The 19,043-nt window shown below is 35.2% G+C and overlaps 1 protein-coding gene across 27 annotated transcripts in view; it reads right to left on the reverse strand.

Annotated features, from left to right (window-relative positions):
• Positions 1 to 7,253: 7,253 nt before the first annotated feature.
• The window catches only part of ROBO2 (roundabout guidance receptor 2), a 1,364,435-nt gene continuing 1,352,645 nt past the window's right edge, over positions 7,254 to 19,043 (reverse strand). For 11 of the 27 annotated variants that reach the window (XM_074033673.1, XM_015445433.3, XM_015445429.3 and 8 more), the window contains 3 exons: positions 14,383 to 14,655; positions 12,415 to 12,615; positions 7,254 to 11,154 (listed from right to left, as the gene is read on the reverse strand). In XM_074033673.1, the coding sequence (XP_073889774.1) occupies positions 11,153 to 11,154; positions 12,415 to 12,615; positions 14,383 to 14,655 (476 nt within the window). In that variant the 3' untranslated portion in view covers positions 7,254 to 11,152. The remainder of the gene's footprint in view (positions 11,155 to 12,414; positions 12,616 to 14,382; positions 14,656 to 19,043) is intronic. The other 16 variants (XM_015445439.3, XM_045384381.2, XM_015445438.3 and 13 more) reach the window with 4 other exon arrangements.

Consider the following 19,043-nt stretch of genomic DNA (forward strand, 5'->3'; position numbering starts at 1 on the left):
GGGTGTTACTCTAATGGAATAGATGATATAACAAGAAAAGTTGCAATGCCATTCAACTTAATATGCTAAAATAATTCAGTGGGTGTAAGTATATTCAAATCAGTTCAATATTTCAGCAACCCCTCAATTCAGTGTTCTGTCAGAAACTGGCAATTGCAAAGAGAGTATAAGAGATGGCGTTTTAGTGCTGTATATTTTTAAATACCCTGCAATCTTTATTTGGAAATGCTCTCTCGAGCCTCAAAAGGTTCGAAAAATAAAAATACATATCTTCAAGGGAAAAAAAATACTTCTAATAGCACTAAATTTAAACAGGAAAAACCTGAAATCCCTAATGACAAGCTATAACTAGAGAAATATGTCAAAGAGAATGTTGAGCAGGTATAGTTCATGCCTGGAGAACTTATGTGCACATCCATGTTCAAGTGTATGCTGAGTATTGCCCCTAAGTCTCATAACAAGTTTATTTTGTCAGCAAGGATTTTTGTGCACACTTTGTATGTGTATGTCTATGAGAGCATATGGGTGTTACAAAATTAAAGTTATTGTGCATTTTTTTTTTTTTTTTTTTTTTGAGACGGAGTCTCGCTCTGTCGCCCAGGCTGGAGTGCAGTGGCGCGATCTCGGCTCACTGCAAGCTCCGCCTCCCGGGTTCACGCCATTCTCCTGCCTCAGCCTCCCGAGTAGCTGGGACTACAGGCGCCCACAACCACGCCCTGCTAATTTTTTCTATTTTTAGTAGAGACGGGGTTTCACCGTGGTCTCGATCTCCTGAACTTGTGATCCGCCCGCCTCGGCCTCCCAAAGCGCTGGGATTACAGGCGTGAGCCACCGCGCCCGGCCTATTGTGCATTTTTTAAAACTATGGAGTCATTTCAGAAGAGACATTTGCAGGGAATAGATGATTAATTATATTTTGCCATTTCATAATTATCCACACTTTGTCTTATGCTTTAATTATTTTTCATGTTTTTAAGATTTCTGTTCTTCATCTTTAATAGTAGATAACAATTCACTAGGGTCCTGGTAGAAGGCAGAATAGGTGAGAGGAAAGCTGGAAAGACCAAGTTATGCTTTGAATTCCATTTTTGCCTACTAAGTTTTACTGCACACTGTTACCTTGGTTTCCATTCATCTGTTCTTTGCAGGATATAGATTCATTTGTGCTCCTTGAATACGGCTGGTTCTCAGACAGATTATTGTTGCAGGATTTATCATCACTGGGTATTGTTCTTAGTTTTCCCTAATGCAGTTCCCGTTTGCGCCCTGGGGTCTGGTTTGGCTCCGCTGCATTCAATTACACGTGTGTAGAAAGTCACTGTGACCCATTTGTGATTATGCTCATCATAATTGGTGTCATTCTGGTTTTGTCTGGTATTTCCTGCTGTTGTTTACATGAAACTGCGTACTTTGTAAGTGGAAATATTTCACACTCTATTATAATTGTGCTATTTATTTTAGGCAGATATTTATTTTAAGCAGATTTAGTCTTCTATATTGTTCTTTATTTTGACTCTTACTGCATGCATGGCAAACGTGGATATGTAGAATTTGAGGCTAGAATGGACTGTTCTCATTTCCAAAAGCACAAATCCCCTTTGAGGATGAGATGTCCTTATCTGCTCAGAATGAAAACAGGAGCGTGCAAAGTGGACAAAATACTCTCTTTCCCTGTATTCCTTCAGGTCTTTATTCACTCTAGGTGTTATTAGTCTGCTTCTTTTTACCCCATTCATCCTTTTCTTCATTGTATTCCTTGTTGTTTTCTAAACACATGTGCTATTGACTGTTTAATTGTGCTGTGCTGCCTTATGAACCAGTGCTTTTGTACAGGGAAAGTTGAACCTTCATTTAACTTCTTTGTTTGGAAGAAATAAACACTCTCTACAGTGTTAGTCAGTCTGTAATGCCTGGCTTGACTCCTAACGTCTGAATGAGGTGTCCACCTTCCTTACCCTACTGCAATGGTATATTGCTTATTTATCATATCTTGGATATTCCTGAATTCAAATGTTGGTTCAAATGACTGGTTCCTGTATTAGACTACAGTTCCCTGTTGGCTAGAGACTATATTGTGTCTGCTTCATCTCCTCTAAATTTTCTTTCTATTAATTAATCTCATTCAAGGCCAATGTCAATTCCTTTTATCACTGACATTTCACCTGACCACACCAATCCTCAATGCTCTCTTCCACTTGTCGTCTCCCAAAATTGATTTCTGCAACAATTTAAATTTTATATGGTTTTCTTCCCTTTCTACTTCTAAAATAATATTCACTCTATGCCTTATGTCACCCCAACTAGTTTATAACATGATCACATTAAATGTAATTGGTTGCCCCCAACTGCATTGTGCCAACCACAATACTATGTATACAATATGTGTTCATCTATTTAAAAGGAACATTTGGCCATTTTAACAGCAAAATATCGATTTCTTCATAAATGCACATATGTATGTATATATGTGATGTGTATAATAAAAATATATATAGTCAGGCCTCCATATTCACAGGTTCCAAATCCTCAGATGGAACCAACCACAGATGGAAAACATTTGAAAACAAACTGCAATAAAAAATAAAAATACAACAATAAAAATAATACCAATTATAATGTAGTATAAAATAATTTACATAGCATTTACATTGTGTTAGATGCTGTAAGTAATGAAGAGATGATTTGAAGTATAGAGGAGGATGTTCGTAGGTTATATGCAAATGCTACAGCGTTTTATTTAAGGTGCATCCACTGATTTTGGTAGGAATTCTGGAACCAATCCTTTGTGGATCTTGAAGGATGACTCTGCATGTGTACACAAGTGTATGTATACATATGTATACATGTAAATGCACCCATGTAATTTGCCTAGGAGAAATAGAGATTATTTGAAGTATTATTCAGCCTATGATATTTGTCTCAATCCCCATAGTTCTTGTTAGGTTTCCCTTTTTCCATACTTTGCAAATATGGGTATTTTCAGTCCCCATCCTATCTTGGATGGATTCTAATGAATGAAAATTATTTTTACGTATGTACATTTCTATATTTGTATATGTGCATGAGTATGCATGTATGTGTGTATCTCCTAATACATTTTTTGGCTACTTACTACATTTTAAGTTTTATAATTCTTTTTACTTGGAATATTAGAACAAATCTAAAATATCTTTGTGCATGAGCTTCAACTTTTAAATAGTAACTATTCAAATGATTTTAGTGGGAATTTGTTCCTATGGACATTTAACACACATATTTCTTTAAATGTATACTCTGTTGTCATAAGTATATGGGATTTGTTTTATACATTTTTAGTATAGTAGCAGTATAAGATAGAAAAACATAGCATCACCAACATTGATAGAAACAGTGTCTTAATTCTTGGTGGGTGGTTATTTGCACAAGAGATGCTTGCACAGTTATTGAGAATGTTGTAGTTCCTTCTCTTAAGTTGCATACATAGTATTCTAGTGTGTCCTTTGTTCAGACTGCCACCATTTGTCTGTTCCCTCTTTTTCATTAGAATAACCATTCATTGCCCATCCGTAACTGTTCTCACATTACCTATGTTGGGACATGTTAATTTATTGATTGCATCAGTCTACCATCATTCAAAATTAATCAAGTAAATTTAAACTCTTACTTCTCACATCCCACTTTAACTTCTCTCACTTCTTTTGTCCTCATAGCCAGTGAAAGTTCATGTAATGGTTATCCTCATCTTCCCTTTTTACTTCTATATTTAACCATTTCTGAATATATGAATTTTCGTCATTACTAGTTAGCTGTATGTCAAATTCCATTGGTACTTATCTCTGTATTATCTTAATGAGAAACTATAAGCCCCCTTTTCCTACATTTCGTGTTACTCACTACTATTTTAAGTACCACTTCAGGTAGAACTTATTAATAATCAGACAGTAGCTTTTAAAAAATTATCCTTTTGTGAAATATTTCAAAATATATTATACTTTTGAAATCTGATTGAAGGTCTGTAGCTAGGGGTGGGAGGAGATAGTAGGTATATTTCCATGCTTTATTTTTATATTTATTTATTTATTTATTTATTTATTTATTTATTTATTTTTGAGACAGAGTCTTGCTCTATGGCCCAGGCTGGAGTACAGAGGCACGAGCTCGGCTCACTGCAAGCTCCACCTCCCGGGTTCAGACCATTCTCCTGCCTCAGCCTCCCAAGGAGCTGGGACTACAGGCGCCGCCACCTCGCCCGGCTAGTTTTTTGTATTTTTAGTGGAGACGGGGTTTCACCGTGTTAGCCAGGATGGTCTCGATCTCCTGACCTCGTGATCCACCCGCCTCGGCCTCCCAAAGTGCTGGGATTACAGGCATGAGCCACCACGCCCGGCCCATGCTTTAGTTTTAGCCTAATGATTTCAAGAGCTGACAATACACAAAAGCATTGTAGAAAAACTAAAGAACACGATGCAATCATACCTGTTGCTGCAGGACTGAGCACTGATCTCAAATAAGGCTTGGAAACATAATTTAATTAATGAATTTCTCACATTTCTTTTATCATCTGCACAGTACATCTAGAATTTGAATGATTCTTTCCCATGACTTAATATTGATTTTTAAAAGACCACAGTAAGACATGGCATGCAAAGCCTTTGGGGCCACTAATAGAGAGTCTAGGGGCAGGATAAAGCATGATACTTCCTAGGAGACTATATTTCAAAGTGGATTTTACATAGTCCTGTTTCATAAGATGCTCCAGGACAGAGGATTTTATGTCATATAAGATTTGAACAGATTTGTAAAGGATTCAAGTAGTAAAGAAATTTCTTCATATATTCAACTATGGAACTTCAGTGTCATTATCGTTTAAAAAAATACCATTAAAATCCTGTAGACTACTTTTGAGAAAGACTAGAACATAGATTTTATGATGGGTATGGAGGGTTTGAGTGAAGCTAATACCAATTTTACTGCTTGGAAATCTATTTGAAGGTCTTGCTTATTGGCTCTTGGCTCTTGGCTTCAAAACATTCATGAAAAATTTCTAGGCAAGAAATCAGGGAAGGAATTAACAGAATATATTATTTATTTATGAAGGCAAAGGTTATTGCTGTTTTTACTTATCTGAATATTTAATTCTTAGCACAGTGTCTCAAAGTTTGCTTGCAAAGTAAATGAATAAAAAAACAAAAACACAGATTTGTTAGAAACAAATTACTCAGAAGTGTTGTCTAGAAAAACATTTTCTAAAATTTGTCCAAAAAAATATTGTCTATGACCCAGAGGTTATATCCATCAAGGTGTTTTATAGGTGAAGGATGCTATGGTTCTACGGTTTAAGAACAGTTGCAGTGGCCTGCAAATTTCTGGTTAGGAATATTGACATGAGCCACAGGATCATTCTATTTGACTCAAAAAGGTAGCTTTCCTTGATTACTAAGATATCTGCAATACATGCGTATATAAATCTTGATAATATTTTGGTAATAAATAATCAGATATCTTGGAAATATACATGTCTCTTTTTTCTTTTTCTATGTATGTATTTATTTACTTGAGACAAGGTGTCACTCTGTCACCCAGGCTGAAGTGCAGTGGCACAATTACTGCTCACTGCAACCTGGACCTCCCGGGTTCAAGTGATCCTTCTGCCTCAGTCTCCCTGGTAGGTAGAACTCCAGATGCGTGCCACCATGCCTGGCTAGCTTTTGCTTTTTTTTTTTTTTTTTTTTTTGTAGAGACGGGGCTTTGCCATGTTGTCCAGGCTGATCTCAAACTCCTGGGCTTGATTCACCCATCTCATCCTCTCAAAGCGCTGAGATTACAGGGGTGAGCCACAGTGCCCAGATGGTTTTTTTTTTGTGTTCGTTTATTTTCTCTTATAGCTCAACTACCGCAAGGAGAAAATGTTTTGACTGGAAGATGCAAAGACCAGTCACCTAGTTTTTCATATTAAACACACAGCTGGATAATTGTCTTGCATCTGTCTTTGGGATTCTTGACAGCTTTGCAGCACTCTTACATGTCAGACTTTTTGTCTGTGCCTAAGAAGTTGAAGGTCAAAACTGAGACTGCATTAAATTCATCAAAGTGAAAAGAATCTTTACAAACTTTTGGAAATAACAGATTCTCTTCCCTTCCCTGCTAGCTTTTGTACTGGAGTATTGTTTTGAACTTTTAAAACTTAGTTTTGTATTATTGTACAGTTTTATTTCCCATCTTTCCCATGAAATGAAGTTTAGTGTGAACTCTGCTTCTCTCCTCTGTGGAAGAGATAAAATCACATTTTAAAAAGCGGAGGACATTAAGTATAATTTCTTGTTCAAATGCTTTTGTGCAACATTAATATATCTTTTCTCCAGCTAATATATCCAGTAATCGAGAGATTGTAGTGTATTACTTTAATAAACCTTTCTGATAATTTTACACTTTTTCCATTTTATACACAAATTCCATAAAGGAGCAGTTGTTTCATAATTGTCCTACCATTTATCATATTGACATACTTCATCTTTAATCATATATATTTTGTTACTGTATTATATTAATGCAACATCATTTGTCTTTATAGTAATATTTTTTCACCTTATTAATAATAAATTAAATGAAACTCTAAAATGTGTTGTCCTAAACCTTGTATTTTTAAAAATATTTTTAAATGAGCATTTCAGGATTTAACAATAATCTTTTTCCTTTTTCCTGTCATTAGTATTATTATTTTAAAGAACACAGAAATTGCCTCTCTTTATTTTTGGAAAAAAAAAATTGAGCCTATAGTTGTACTTAGCGGTGAAAAAAAATAAAATATTTATAAAATGTAATAAAATGGGGCATTTTTCTTTTCTCCTCAGTCCCTGAGATAACTTTTCAATATCCAACATAAAACATCCAAAATAAAAGAAATTTATAATTAGCTCTTCTAAAGTAATTGAGAAAAATTCATTTTCCCTCAATTTTCTGCTTTACTTATACTTTCAAAAATAAGATATTTGTTTTAAATCTGTCTAAAGATCTTCATGGTATGGGGAAAGTAGCAGTGCTGATAGAATGGGGTCTGTATTTCAAATGCTTGCTATGTTCTTCATCAGTGTCTGTTAGTCACTTCTACATGTCAACACCAATTCCTATTTGTCACTCTTCAAACCATAACTGAGTGAGAAACAGATTATGCATTTAGTCACAAAATATTAATGCAGAGTTCTAAAAGTGGCACCTGGTCTTGTTCTGGCATGTCTACAAACAAGTTTGTTTTACATAAATGGCTTTTCTACAAATTTGAAATGTGAATATATTTTATTTTTTCCCAGTGAGTACACAATACACAATTCTTTGACAATACTATTAACCGATTTTATGCCAATTTCTTCTCTGATCTAACAACATCAAATGAAACACATTAAGATTTTGGACACTGCTTGGTGACTTAAACAAACTACAGTTAAAAAAAAATCCATCTATAAAACAAAGTATAAAAAGTCTACCCACGGCCACAAAATCCCTTTTCTTGCAACACTTTAAAATCACAACAAATGCTTTTGAAATTATGAGATTTTTAAAAAATTAGTAAATTGAACATCAGTTTTTTAAAAAAAGGATGGTGTTTCATTTGAAGTACACATTATAGAGAAGCAAAACAGAAGTAATTTCACCGCTAAAATAATGTGGAGAGACATGTTGCTTTCCAACAGTTCTTGCCATGTAATTCCATAAACAATAGACAGAAGCAGATGAACAAATTAGTGAACGTTATGTCTCTGCATATCTTTAATACGGATGCACACTTGCTTCCCAGTAGCAAAGATAAACCGCAGTTTAGAGTTCAATGGTACTGTTATCATCAGATTGTCAATGGACAATTACATAAATTTATTGAATAGAAATTGGGTGGTGTTCCATCAAAGCACATTACAGACTTGCAATTCAAATCCTGTTGAAAACATCTTTAAATACTGAGAGCATTAAACTATGACAGAGAACACCATTAAATCTGTTTTGTACTCAAAGCAAGTAAACTTGCAGTGGTTTTACTTTTCTTGGTTGTGTGATACCTTGTATGTTGGTTTTGAATTTTCTGCATTCTCCATTGAACTGAATTCAAATCCTGTGAGGGAATCAATTCTTTTCATGCCCCTGTACTATCCCACCTTATTTTAAAAGTCTCACAGAACATGTCTGAAAGAGGGGTAGGGCGACTCCACCTGCATACATTGGCATACCTGAGTTTGGGCACCAATACAGCTATTTTCCCAAGGAAGACTTTTCCTGTTACGAATGAAGCTGTGCTTGTGTTGGGCATGACTACATAGCAGCATTGCCTATGAGTGCAAGATCAGATTACATTCTCTCCCACCCAGATTTCCTTTTGCAGTCCTTATGCAGGCCTCTGTGTGGACCTGTAAGAGTGAGCTCAGTGAATTTCTAATCACATTCATTGAATCGGCTATGAAATGAAAAACTGCTGTGGCTCTCATAGGTATTTGTATTTTTCTGTTGACATCTGACTACACTGATCAGTAGCTTTTTACATGTAGCAAGTTGACAAAGGCTTTTGATTTCTAATAATGTTTCTGAATTCCTTTGTATAGCTACAGCATTTCATCTTGCCCTCAATCTACCTGCGGGTGATATTTTGAGTGCATAATGTGACTGCCCAATGTGTTTAAAACTAGGTGTAATAGGCAACATGGACTAGTCTAAAAGAACATTCCAAGTAACCACAAGGTCTGCACTGACAGAATTTTAACTGTAACAGTTAATTTTTAGATGCTGAAGACAATCAGGAAGGTATGATGCTATGCCCACATTATTCCAAAAGTCATCTGCATATGCATACTTCACTTTGAAGCCTTGGTTTATTAATCGCCTACACCTGCCAGTTACCAGGGATCAAAGGCTATGTGTTCTATATGTAATGAACTAAGGTTTTAGACTAAACTAGGTCATAGAGAAACACAAAGAGGGAACACAAAACCTCTTCAAAATTTGTTTGCCTTTAAATAGAAAGAGGTTAAGTAGGGAACTGCATAAAGAGATCTTTAAAGTCCTCACATCCTAGAGTTGTGAATAAGTATGTATTCACTCTTGGCAGAAACTTTTCATCTTCCTCAGTCTCTTTGTCCCAGAGAAATCCCACCGCATTAGAATTCAGGCACTGATAGTAGAAAGTTGATAAAGGGTTTAATAACTGTGTCTCAGAATTCCTTTTCTCTTCAGTGAAGAAATAAATTACATGGTACTGTAAAGCTGGTGGGGCCCATGAAGAACATTACGTTCTATACTTGCCTGTGCTGATGCAGTCTCAGGGAATAAAAAAGACGGAAATATTTAATCATGTCATCCCTTTGTTATAACGACATGACATAAATTGGTTACTGAGCCAATAATGCATGGAGTGCGAATTGTCACTCAGAAGGGTCCCATATTTTAGAACTGATCCTAATTACGTTGAACATTTTTAGAAGAGTACCAACAACTGAACTTATCATAGGAAAAATTTGAGAAAGTATAGACAGAAATAAAATTTAAGATTGCGTAGGAAACACATGGGAAAATGTCACAAGTGGGAATTTCAGGAAGGTCCTCTTCTACTTGACTGACTATACATGTACAGTAGCTAACACATATTTCAAAGTCACATTTATTCTGAGCATACATGACCAATGTCCAGGAATTTCTTGTTGTCAAAGTCATGAAAACAAATGAGGCAGGACAATTATTAATGTCCACTTACAAGGTCTGGTTTTATTTAAAAAGTTTATAAACATGCATTTTTTTTTCTCCTTTTAAACTTTTCTTTTCAATTCCCTTATTCAAAATGGGTCAAACGTATTTTAGTCGGAAGCCAATTTCTGAGGATGTACCACAAAATATTTATTCCAATAAATCTACTTACTGTGAACTGAACATACTCTCAGCACTGCTTTTTAAGCACGTACAATTTGGCTATACACTGGGTGGCATAAACTTCACTTCTTAATCAAATAAAACACAAATTGTATATAGACTGTATTTTTTTTAAGTCATGAATTTAAGTGATGCAGCTCTATCCTCTAGTGTGTACTGTACATGTATTAGAAAGATGAAATAAGATATTGCAATAGAGTTTATATTTTGAAACAGCCCGAGTATGCCCTAATAATAAATTGCTTCTTTAACTATTTGCTAGATATTCTAGAGTTCATTTTGTTCATTTCCTTGGGGAACTTCATATTATATTCTGACTTAATGAGTTGGAGAGCTTAATTATGATAATTCAGAAAATGTTTTTAAAAAACTGTAATATAAATACAGCTCTTGCAAAACACCTTAATTTCCTCTTGCTTATTGTAATTCTCAGATGGGTCAATTACAATGACAGGCAAAATTGATTCTAAATAAAACTTTAATTTCTTTTTTTAAGCAAATTTATTACATCTTTGCTACCTGCATACTTTAATGCATATTCAGTCTTAAGACTAACTACTTTTTTTGACCCCTGCTTTTGTCAATAGTAAAAGCCACCTTTCTACTATTTTTAATTGACTCAGTCCCTGATATTCAAAGAAGACTTTGCCAACACCATTGTTCCTTTGCATCTTCCTATTTCTACACCCCAACTGAAAACCATCTAACATGATTTGTTACAACCATCATTATCCAATCTAGCTTACAGTACAGAAACTCCCTTCACATTCAGTCTTTTTCTTCATGTCACGAGGAGTAGAGACTTGTGCTTATCACCAAATAAAATTGCAGTGCAAAATTTAAACATAAAAGTTACACAATTAAAAGTTAATATATGGCACCACAGCCTATTAATTCACATATAGTACAACAGACCAATAAGAACAGACAATAATATGAACAGAGCTAAAAAGAGTGAGCTTGCATAGCAATGCACAAAAGAAATTATATACAGAGGAAAATTCTTTTCTTCCTGTAGGGCGAGTTTTGTTTTCTTTCTTTTTTATATACTCCTGACAAGAAAGAGTTAAGGTGGGTGGTGTACTTAAGAGAAGAACACAATTAAAATATCTGTGGGATATGTGTGGCTGTGTGTCTTTACATTGCATTTACAGTTCTTTTAATAGTACATAAATAAAGAAATTGTTCATTGCACTGTTTAGTGTCATCACTTCCATGAGTTCGGACCTGATGGTCCTTCAGAGCAGCTTTGTATGTCTCCTCTCAGTTACTCTAAAGAAAGAGAAAAAAAATAGAAATAAAATGTAAATTAAGCATTCTACTTTTTTGACCAGCAAAACAAAAAGCAAAGCAAACAGATAATCAATGAAAATAAGGTATTCAGATAGATGAGTTTGTGAACTTAAGTAATTTTACTTGAAGGAGATGATCAACGAGTAAAAGAAAAGAAACACTACAGAATTGGGAAATTTAAACACCCAATAGAACTATTTTGGTACTCTTGTGCATCTGTCATTACTTCAAAAAAAAGGTAAAGAAAAATTCAAGTAGCTGTGAATCAAATTAAAATTATAAACAAATCTTAATCATAGATTGGCAATAGCCAACAACAATGACAACTGAGATCAATAAAGAAATTAACAGTCTTGAAATTATTTCTCTTTTCATTATCTCATGGAATCTTCCAAACAATCTGTGACGTGAAGATAATGGTAATGCTATTTTTCTGATGAGGAAATAGATTAGGAAGACAGATTACTTTCTCATGTCCAATAACCAGTTAAGGGGTTGAGAATATTAGAAACAGGGCTGTTTTCTCAGCAATGCTTTTAAACAGAATTCAAAGAGGCAGTTAAAAATATCCAGCAAATATATTTCTGATAATGAAAAGCTGTATTGGTAACTTTCCTGAGGAAATTAACACAAGGAGCTTAACATTTTTTGCTGTGACGTTCTTAACTTTCCCTATTACCTAGTATTTTACATTTAGAAAATTAATTATACTAACTGTGCCAGTTTTCATTCATAAATGGAAATTTATTTATAAAATGTTATTGTAGTCAAAATATTACAAATTAATTAATAATCAAAGATCAACTCTTCAAGGGTGGCTACCCAAATTTAAAAAATAAATGAAGAGCAACTTGAAAATGAAGAATTCCTTAGGAGTTTCTTTAAAACTACCAAAAGGCCAGTGTCTCCCTTTCTTTATTGTGTTCAGTTAAAAAGGCAAAGAAAATGAGAAATACACTATATTTAATTTCACTTACAAGTATTAAGACTAATCGACTAACTTAAAACAATTTTTATAGCATAAATCAAACTTAAAATAGCAGAAACATTTATAAAAACGGACAGCAATAAATACAGCCATGGCCTAAGTCATGACCAAACTTGCTGAAAATTGCAATTGATTGTTTTCGTAGCAGAGCAAATTTTCTATTAACCTGAAATTTGTTTAATATGGCAATGTTATCAACTCAAGATTCTTTCTGAATCACAATAGCCTTTTAAATGACCTACAGCACTTACATAATTCACCTGTAAACTGTCCTTGACTGTTGGAGCCCATGTATCCTATGTCAAGAAGGTCGCTGGCATTGCGCTGGTGGCCTGCTCTCAACACCTCAGCTTTCCTAGGTCCAGTGGATCCCTTAGAAGAAGCTGTGCCTGATGAGCTGTGGCCGCCTGGAGATGGGAAACTGGGCTTGCTATAGGGCACCAAGGCCTCCTCTGAAAAAGAAAAAAACCCCAAGGGCTAAGTTGAACAGCAACATGGAGGCAAACTAACCTCTTAAATATTACACTGTGAATGGCCTGCTTTACCATTTCATTCTTTAGTAAAATTAAAATTATGAAGTTTAATCAGGACCGGATATTAAAGAAATTTCTATGTGCAAGCAACATTTCCTACAATAGGAACTGAAGCAGAATTAAATGAAAAGAGATCTTGGGATAAATACACAATGTTATATATTATTTGCAAAATTTAAATTCATTATAAAAGAGGGCTGAATACAATGAACTACAGTTTGTTTAACAAAAGCATATCTGAGAATAATTTCTAAAGTTCAATGAGGCTCCAATTTAATTTTCCCATTAAGATTAAAGAAACTGGGTTTTTGTTTCAGCTGAAATTATGGCAACATTTTCTCAATCGATTTAAATAAAGAACTATATATTAGTTAATTAAATAAACTTTTAAAATTTATGTTGCTTTTTGAGACAGAAATACAATATTTAAAGGACTATGTATTTCCTTAAAAGAAAAAGAGAAACTCACACATTTAAATAAATAATATGCTTTTTTTTTTTTTTACAGATTGTTCTCTCTACAAATAACTCATGACATATGTTACAAATAATCACTTAATAGTTCAAAAATTGTTTTTTCTTTCCCTCTTTATTCTCACTGCTCCCACTCCACACCCCATCCCCTCTGTTTTTCACTTTCTTTCTATGTATGGGCTATTATTCTATGATTAATGCCAACTGAATTTACTATTTCTCCCCTTACATAGTCTCTAATGACAAGAACCACATGATTTTTCTCTCACAGCCTGAATGGTGTAAACTTTCTAAATGTTCCACTAAACCTAGATATTAAAATTGTCATCTACTGGCCCTTGCACCAATGACATTTTCCAAAAACTTGAGCATCAAGTTGTGTCAAAATGGAGTTACAGAAAATGCATGGAGAGAGGCCTATCTAGAACACTTTAAGTCCAAATGAATACGTGAAAATATATTTTTTCAAAGACTGTGTGTATGTGTATGTGTGTGTTTCAATACTCAATGAATCCTGACATGAGAAGCGATATCTCAGAAAATACATTTATAAAATAGGCTCCCCACCTCCCGCGACCCCCCGCCCCCCCAAAAAAATCAACTACAAACAATGAAATTTATTTCTGTGACATTTCCAGGAAGCTTGATTTATAAAAAAGCACTTCCCATAGACACATTAACAATCAACTAAATCAATCAACTGATTAACAGTTGGAGAAAGTGCACGCCCAGTATAACCTTATCTAACTTGAGGGTCTGTGATGGGGCATTTTTCTGCAACTTTGTAATTTTAATGAATTCACCTATTTGATGTGAGTTCTCCTTTCGAATGACTGGTTACTTCAGTCAAAATGAACAAACTTGCTGAAGGCAGAGATTAAACTGACACAAACGATTAAATTTAGCGATCTTTAAAGTATTCAATATAAACATTAATAGGCCAAAAAATAAAATTTTCTACTGAGCAGTTTAGATGAAGCTTGCAAGTCTCTGGAGATCAAAGGCCCTGTGGAGAGGCTGACTGAGGAACACTGCCCATTGGAATCAGCCTTAAGGCATGTACTGGAAAACTCTGCCAAGGAATTCCAAATTCCTTTACTGATCGAAGGCAAATGTTTCTCAGATGCCCTTAAACAACTGCCCTTTCTAGAATACCGGGTAGGAAAAGAAATGGTCACAGTCCACACTTTCTTGGGACTGTGCAGGACACACCTGATCCGACCCCTTGTCTGTGTGGGGCTTTCCGTGTCTCTTCCTGTCGTTCTGTGGAGCTTATCCGTTCCTGGGTTTGCCGCTGCCATTCTAGGGAGGTTCTAGTTGGACCATCCAGTGAGCTCTTTGTGTCTTCTAGGGCGGATGCGTGTTGTCTCTCCAGAGAGCTTCCTTTTCTCTCTGTTGAGTTTTCCACGTTACCAGCCTGCTGGCTCGAGCCTATCTGCTGCCTGAGACCCTGACCTGGTGGGGGATCTGGTGGTGGTGGAAGATCTAAAAATTTTGAATAATGTTTAGAATGGACTAAAATTTAATGAAAAATACAGGTTTTAGTTCACGTTGAAGAAAATCTTTGCCCTCATACAGGTATTACCCATACAAAAGAAATTTGGGGAAAATAAAAGTCAACTGTTTATTTCCAAAGCTCATATTATTGCTCTCTCTGCTGTCTTTCGGCCATCGCATCATTGAAACAGAATTGACTAGTGTTGCTCAACAGTTAAATGTGGGAAGTGTTTTCAGTTGCATATTGAGGCTATCATGCAAGGTGTAAAGGGCAGTTCACTGTTTATGTTCAATCCACTGTCCAACCCTCCTTCCCCAAGAAATACCATGACACAAAATAAGATCACTAGAAATTCCAGAAGCTGTGCTAGCACAAGGCCCCAAGAACAAAAGGTCTCCAAAGGGAATGTCCCCCTCGGGAAATTCAGAACGATATGACGCCTTTACCCATGTATGTGGCACATTTAACAACATTAAGCTAACATTTATTAAATGCAATTAACATTCTGCTTGACAACCAATTCTGGCTGTTCGTTTCATGAGTTAGCTAATGAGTTACAACTAATATATTATAATCTTCCAATGTATTAATTTTAATAAGTAATAACCAATGTTCAGAGTAAAGATTGAATGTGTTTTATGGTGCTAGAGAAGACAATGCATCACAGAAATTTGAGATAGAGTAGAAGAGATAATTTTTCAGAAAAGCTCTTTAAAGTAAATATCAGGAAAAAATTTAAGGTTCCAATATCAGCTCCCTTTTCATCTCTCTTTTATTAACTCTTCAGATCATAATAGCTTTATATTTTGTATGTCTTCGATTGTGAAATCATAGTCCTTTCTTTCACTTTTAAGTATGTATTAGTTCTGAAATTACTTTGCTGAAGATTTTGAAATCTTCTGAACATCAATTTGGATCATTTTCTTCTCATTTTTCTTGCATGTTATTGTAAACTTCTTTGTTCATCCTTAGAATATTGGTAATTATATTATTTTTTCATAAAGACCAAATATCATATAAAATGCACATTTATTTCATTAATAGAGGACATTGTACATAACATAGTCAATTATTTCTGATGCCATTTTTGTAAATGTATTCTGTTGTTTCTAATAACATTCTGTTTGTGAAATTTAGAAGGAAAATGTATAAATTTCTTGTAGACAAAAGATAGCTTCCTTAACAGTCAGCTAAGCCATTCCTTTCAAAGACTTCAAGAACCTTTATACTCTCTTTTATGAGCAAAATGATACTATTCTCCATTGAACTGATAATGTTGGTCTCTGGAGCATCTCCTCTGAGTTCCTAAGATGGAGCAGCATTGCCAGTTCTTACGTGTGTCCTCATGTTAAATTATGAATTGCTAATAACTGAAGGGAACAGGGTCTCTGGTTGGGAGGATAAAGTTGCATTTGGAATATTTTTCCAAAATGAAGAAATAATCCAATATTGAGATATCTGTTTGTTGGATAATCCAATGAGTTTGGTGTTTCCTTCATATTCGATAGTACTGACTTCCTTCACTATATGTTATTATAAATGCAAATTATTTCATTTGATTTATTGAACTTAGACTGCCAGTGAGCAGAAATGATTGTATTTGCTTCCAAAATAACTTATCTTGTCATTGATTTTTATTCTCCATCAGAGCAGCTTCGTTTTTAAAATGGCCAAAACAGCATCTGCTTATGCCAGCTAAAATTCTGATTATTATTTAATTTAACCAAAAATTATATAGCTTCATAAGAAATATCCTTGGGGTTCGTATATTTTAAGAAGAAAGGACATTACATACACATTGAAATAAACTAATTGGAAAAAGAAATGGGATTAAGAATGGGTTTTTGAAAAATAAAAGTATGTAATCAAATACATTTACTTAAATTAAATTTATTACTCATTTCTATGTTGATTCATTTCAACCAAATCAATTCACTAAAAAGTCTCTTACTGGCCTACTGAGGATTAGCTCTTTTCAGGCACACAACAGTCCAATGAGATAGGTGCCATTATTACCTTCCATTTTTAGATAAGAAAATGAAGGCAAAAAGAAATAAAAAATCTCCAGCTTGGATCTTTTCTCCTATACACTCCAGACTCATATAACCAGATCTACACTGGACAGTTCCACTTAGGTGTTTAGAAAGCTTCTCAAATTTCATGTATCAAAACTCAGCTCCAGATCATCCTATATAAAATATGCTTCCTCTGCAGTGTTTCTTCTCTCAGTTGGTCACAGTTACATTCTACAAGTTAGCCAACATTTCAGAGTAATGTGGTTTCCTTTCTTTATGGCCTACGTTTATTTCATAACAACTCCCGTTAGCTCTACCTCCAAAATCCAACCTTTCTTAACATTGTCATTGATTCTCCTTTGGCATGAACCACCATCATCTCTTCTCCACTTTGGTAGCTTCCACAATCTCCACTTTACCTCATTTAGTATATCTCAACACAGCAGCTAGAATTACTTTTTAAAAAATAAACAAATAAATAAGATCATGTCACTTCCCTGCCTTAAACACACACACATGCATACACACATGCACATACATACACACCCCGTCCAGTGGTTTACCATTCGAAGTAAGAGCTAATGTCATTATGGTAGCTTAAAGGTCTGACAAACACTAGCCTTCATTTGCTTGCCTGACTTCGTATTCTATCTTGTTTCTCTCTCTGCTCCAGTCATATTGTTCCCTTTCCTTTTTATCAAATAAGTCTCAGGCTTTCACTTGCCATTCTCATTTCCTGGAATAACCTTTCCTCAGATATCAGCATTACTCTTTCGCTGATGTTATTCCAGTCTTTTCTCAAATGCTGCCTTCTTGGTGAGGCCTTCCCCAATCACTCTACTTAAAAATACTTCCTCCCTACACCTATACTTCTCAACTCCCTTCCCTTTGTTTCTACCCCATAACATTTATCACCATCTTTCTTACATGTTCATGTATGTACTTAGGTTGGTCTTCATCTATCTTCCCTAACTAAAATATAAAAAGGCAGGAGATTTTTGTCTGTTTGGCTCCCATCGTCTATTATATGTTATATGCTTAATAAGTATTTGAGTGAATAATAAATATGTAAATTTATTTGCTCAAAGGCCAACGCTAGTAAGTAAATTTGCTCAAAGGCCAAAGCTCGTATGCGGCAGGGATGAGAAAGGGCCCCTTCTCTGAACAAGACATTAAGAACTAGGGGAAAGGGGCCGGGCATGGTGGCTCATGCCTATAATCCTGGCACTTTGGGAGGTGGAGGTGGGCAGATAGCCTGAGGTCAGAAGTTCGAGACTAGCCTGGCCAACATGGTAAAACCCTGTCTCTATCAAAAATACAAAATTTGCTGGTTGTGGTGGTGCATGCCTGTAATCCCAGCTACTCAGGAGGCTGAGGCAGGAGAATCGCTTGAACCCAGAAGGTGGAAGTTGCAGTGAGCTGAGATCGCACCACTGCACTACAGCCTGGATGACAGGAGCAAAACTCCTTCTCAAAAAAAAAAAAAAAAAAAAAGGCTAGGTGAAAGGGAGAATAGGCTGGAAACAGATTATCTAGGAAAAACAGGTTGATGGGTAAACAGATCTATCTTCCTTTTTTAGCATTGGTCAATATATTGGCTTCCAAGGGTATTCTTTGATTTATAAGACAAATGGAATACAAGATTTGGACTCAGGAATGCCTGCTTTGGAGAAACTTACAAAAGGGAAAAGAACACCCTTTACGATGTGTGTGGGATTTTTCAGTCTTTGGGATACAGACTGACATTTCCCGCCATTAATAATCTTTCTTATGGGGCACAGGGAAAGCTGCTTTCTCACCCCAGTATAGTTTGACACCACGTGGCAGAGCTGTTGCCAATGAAACAGGAGAAGCGATGCCACTTGCCATTACAACCTCCCAACAACCACTCATGTTCTGTCTTCCCCTCAGAAACCATCAAGGTCTGATCTAGAAAATGATGGTTCCCGGTGCTGAAAAGGCCTACATGTTTACATTAATGCTTAGAAGACAGCAAACACTATTGTAAAATCTATAATGCAAAAGGTTTATTGTAAAACGTCTGTACACTCAATGCTGCTAGGCATCAGCCTTCCCAAAAAGAACAACTTGATTTTTATATAAAACGTTATGAAATTATTTCTGACACGTAGATCCATACCATATAAATGCTATGACACATGCATTTGCTGCAAAATAACAGTGTTCTTAAGGATAACCTGTAAAGCACCATCCAAAATAAATGTCTTTGTACCACATTATAATTAAAATGGCTTTGGATTACGCACTTGGGGAGATATGTGGGCTGAAATTTCCTTTGCTATATCGCTACTTCTAAAATGTATCATTTTCTAATAATATATTATCCATAACCCCTTTTT

The sequence above is a fragment of the Macaca fascicularis genome, chromosome 2 (genome assembly GCF_037993035.2).
Source record: "Macaca fascicularis isolate 582-1 chromosome 2, T2T-MFA8v1.1".
In the NCBI taxonomy this organism is placed as follows: domain Eukaryota; kingdom Metazoa; phylum Chordata; class Mammalia; order Primates; family Cercopithecidae; genus Macaca; species Macaca fascicularis.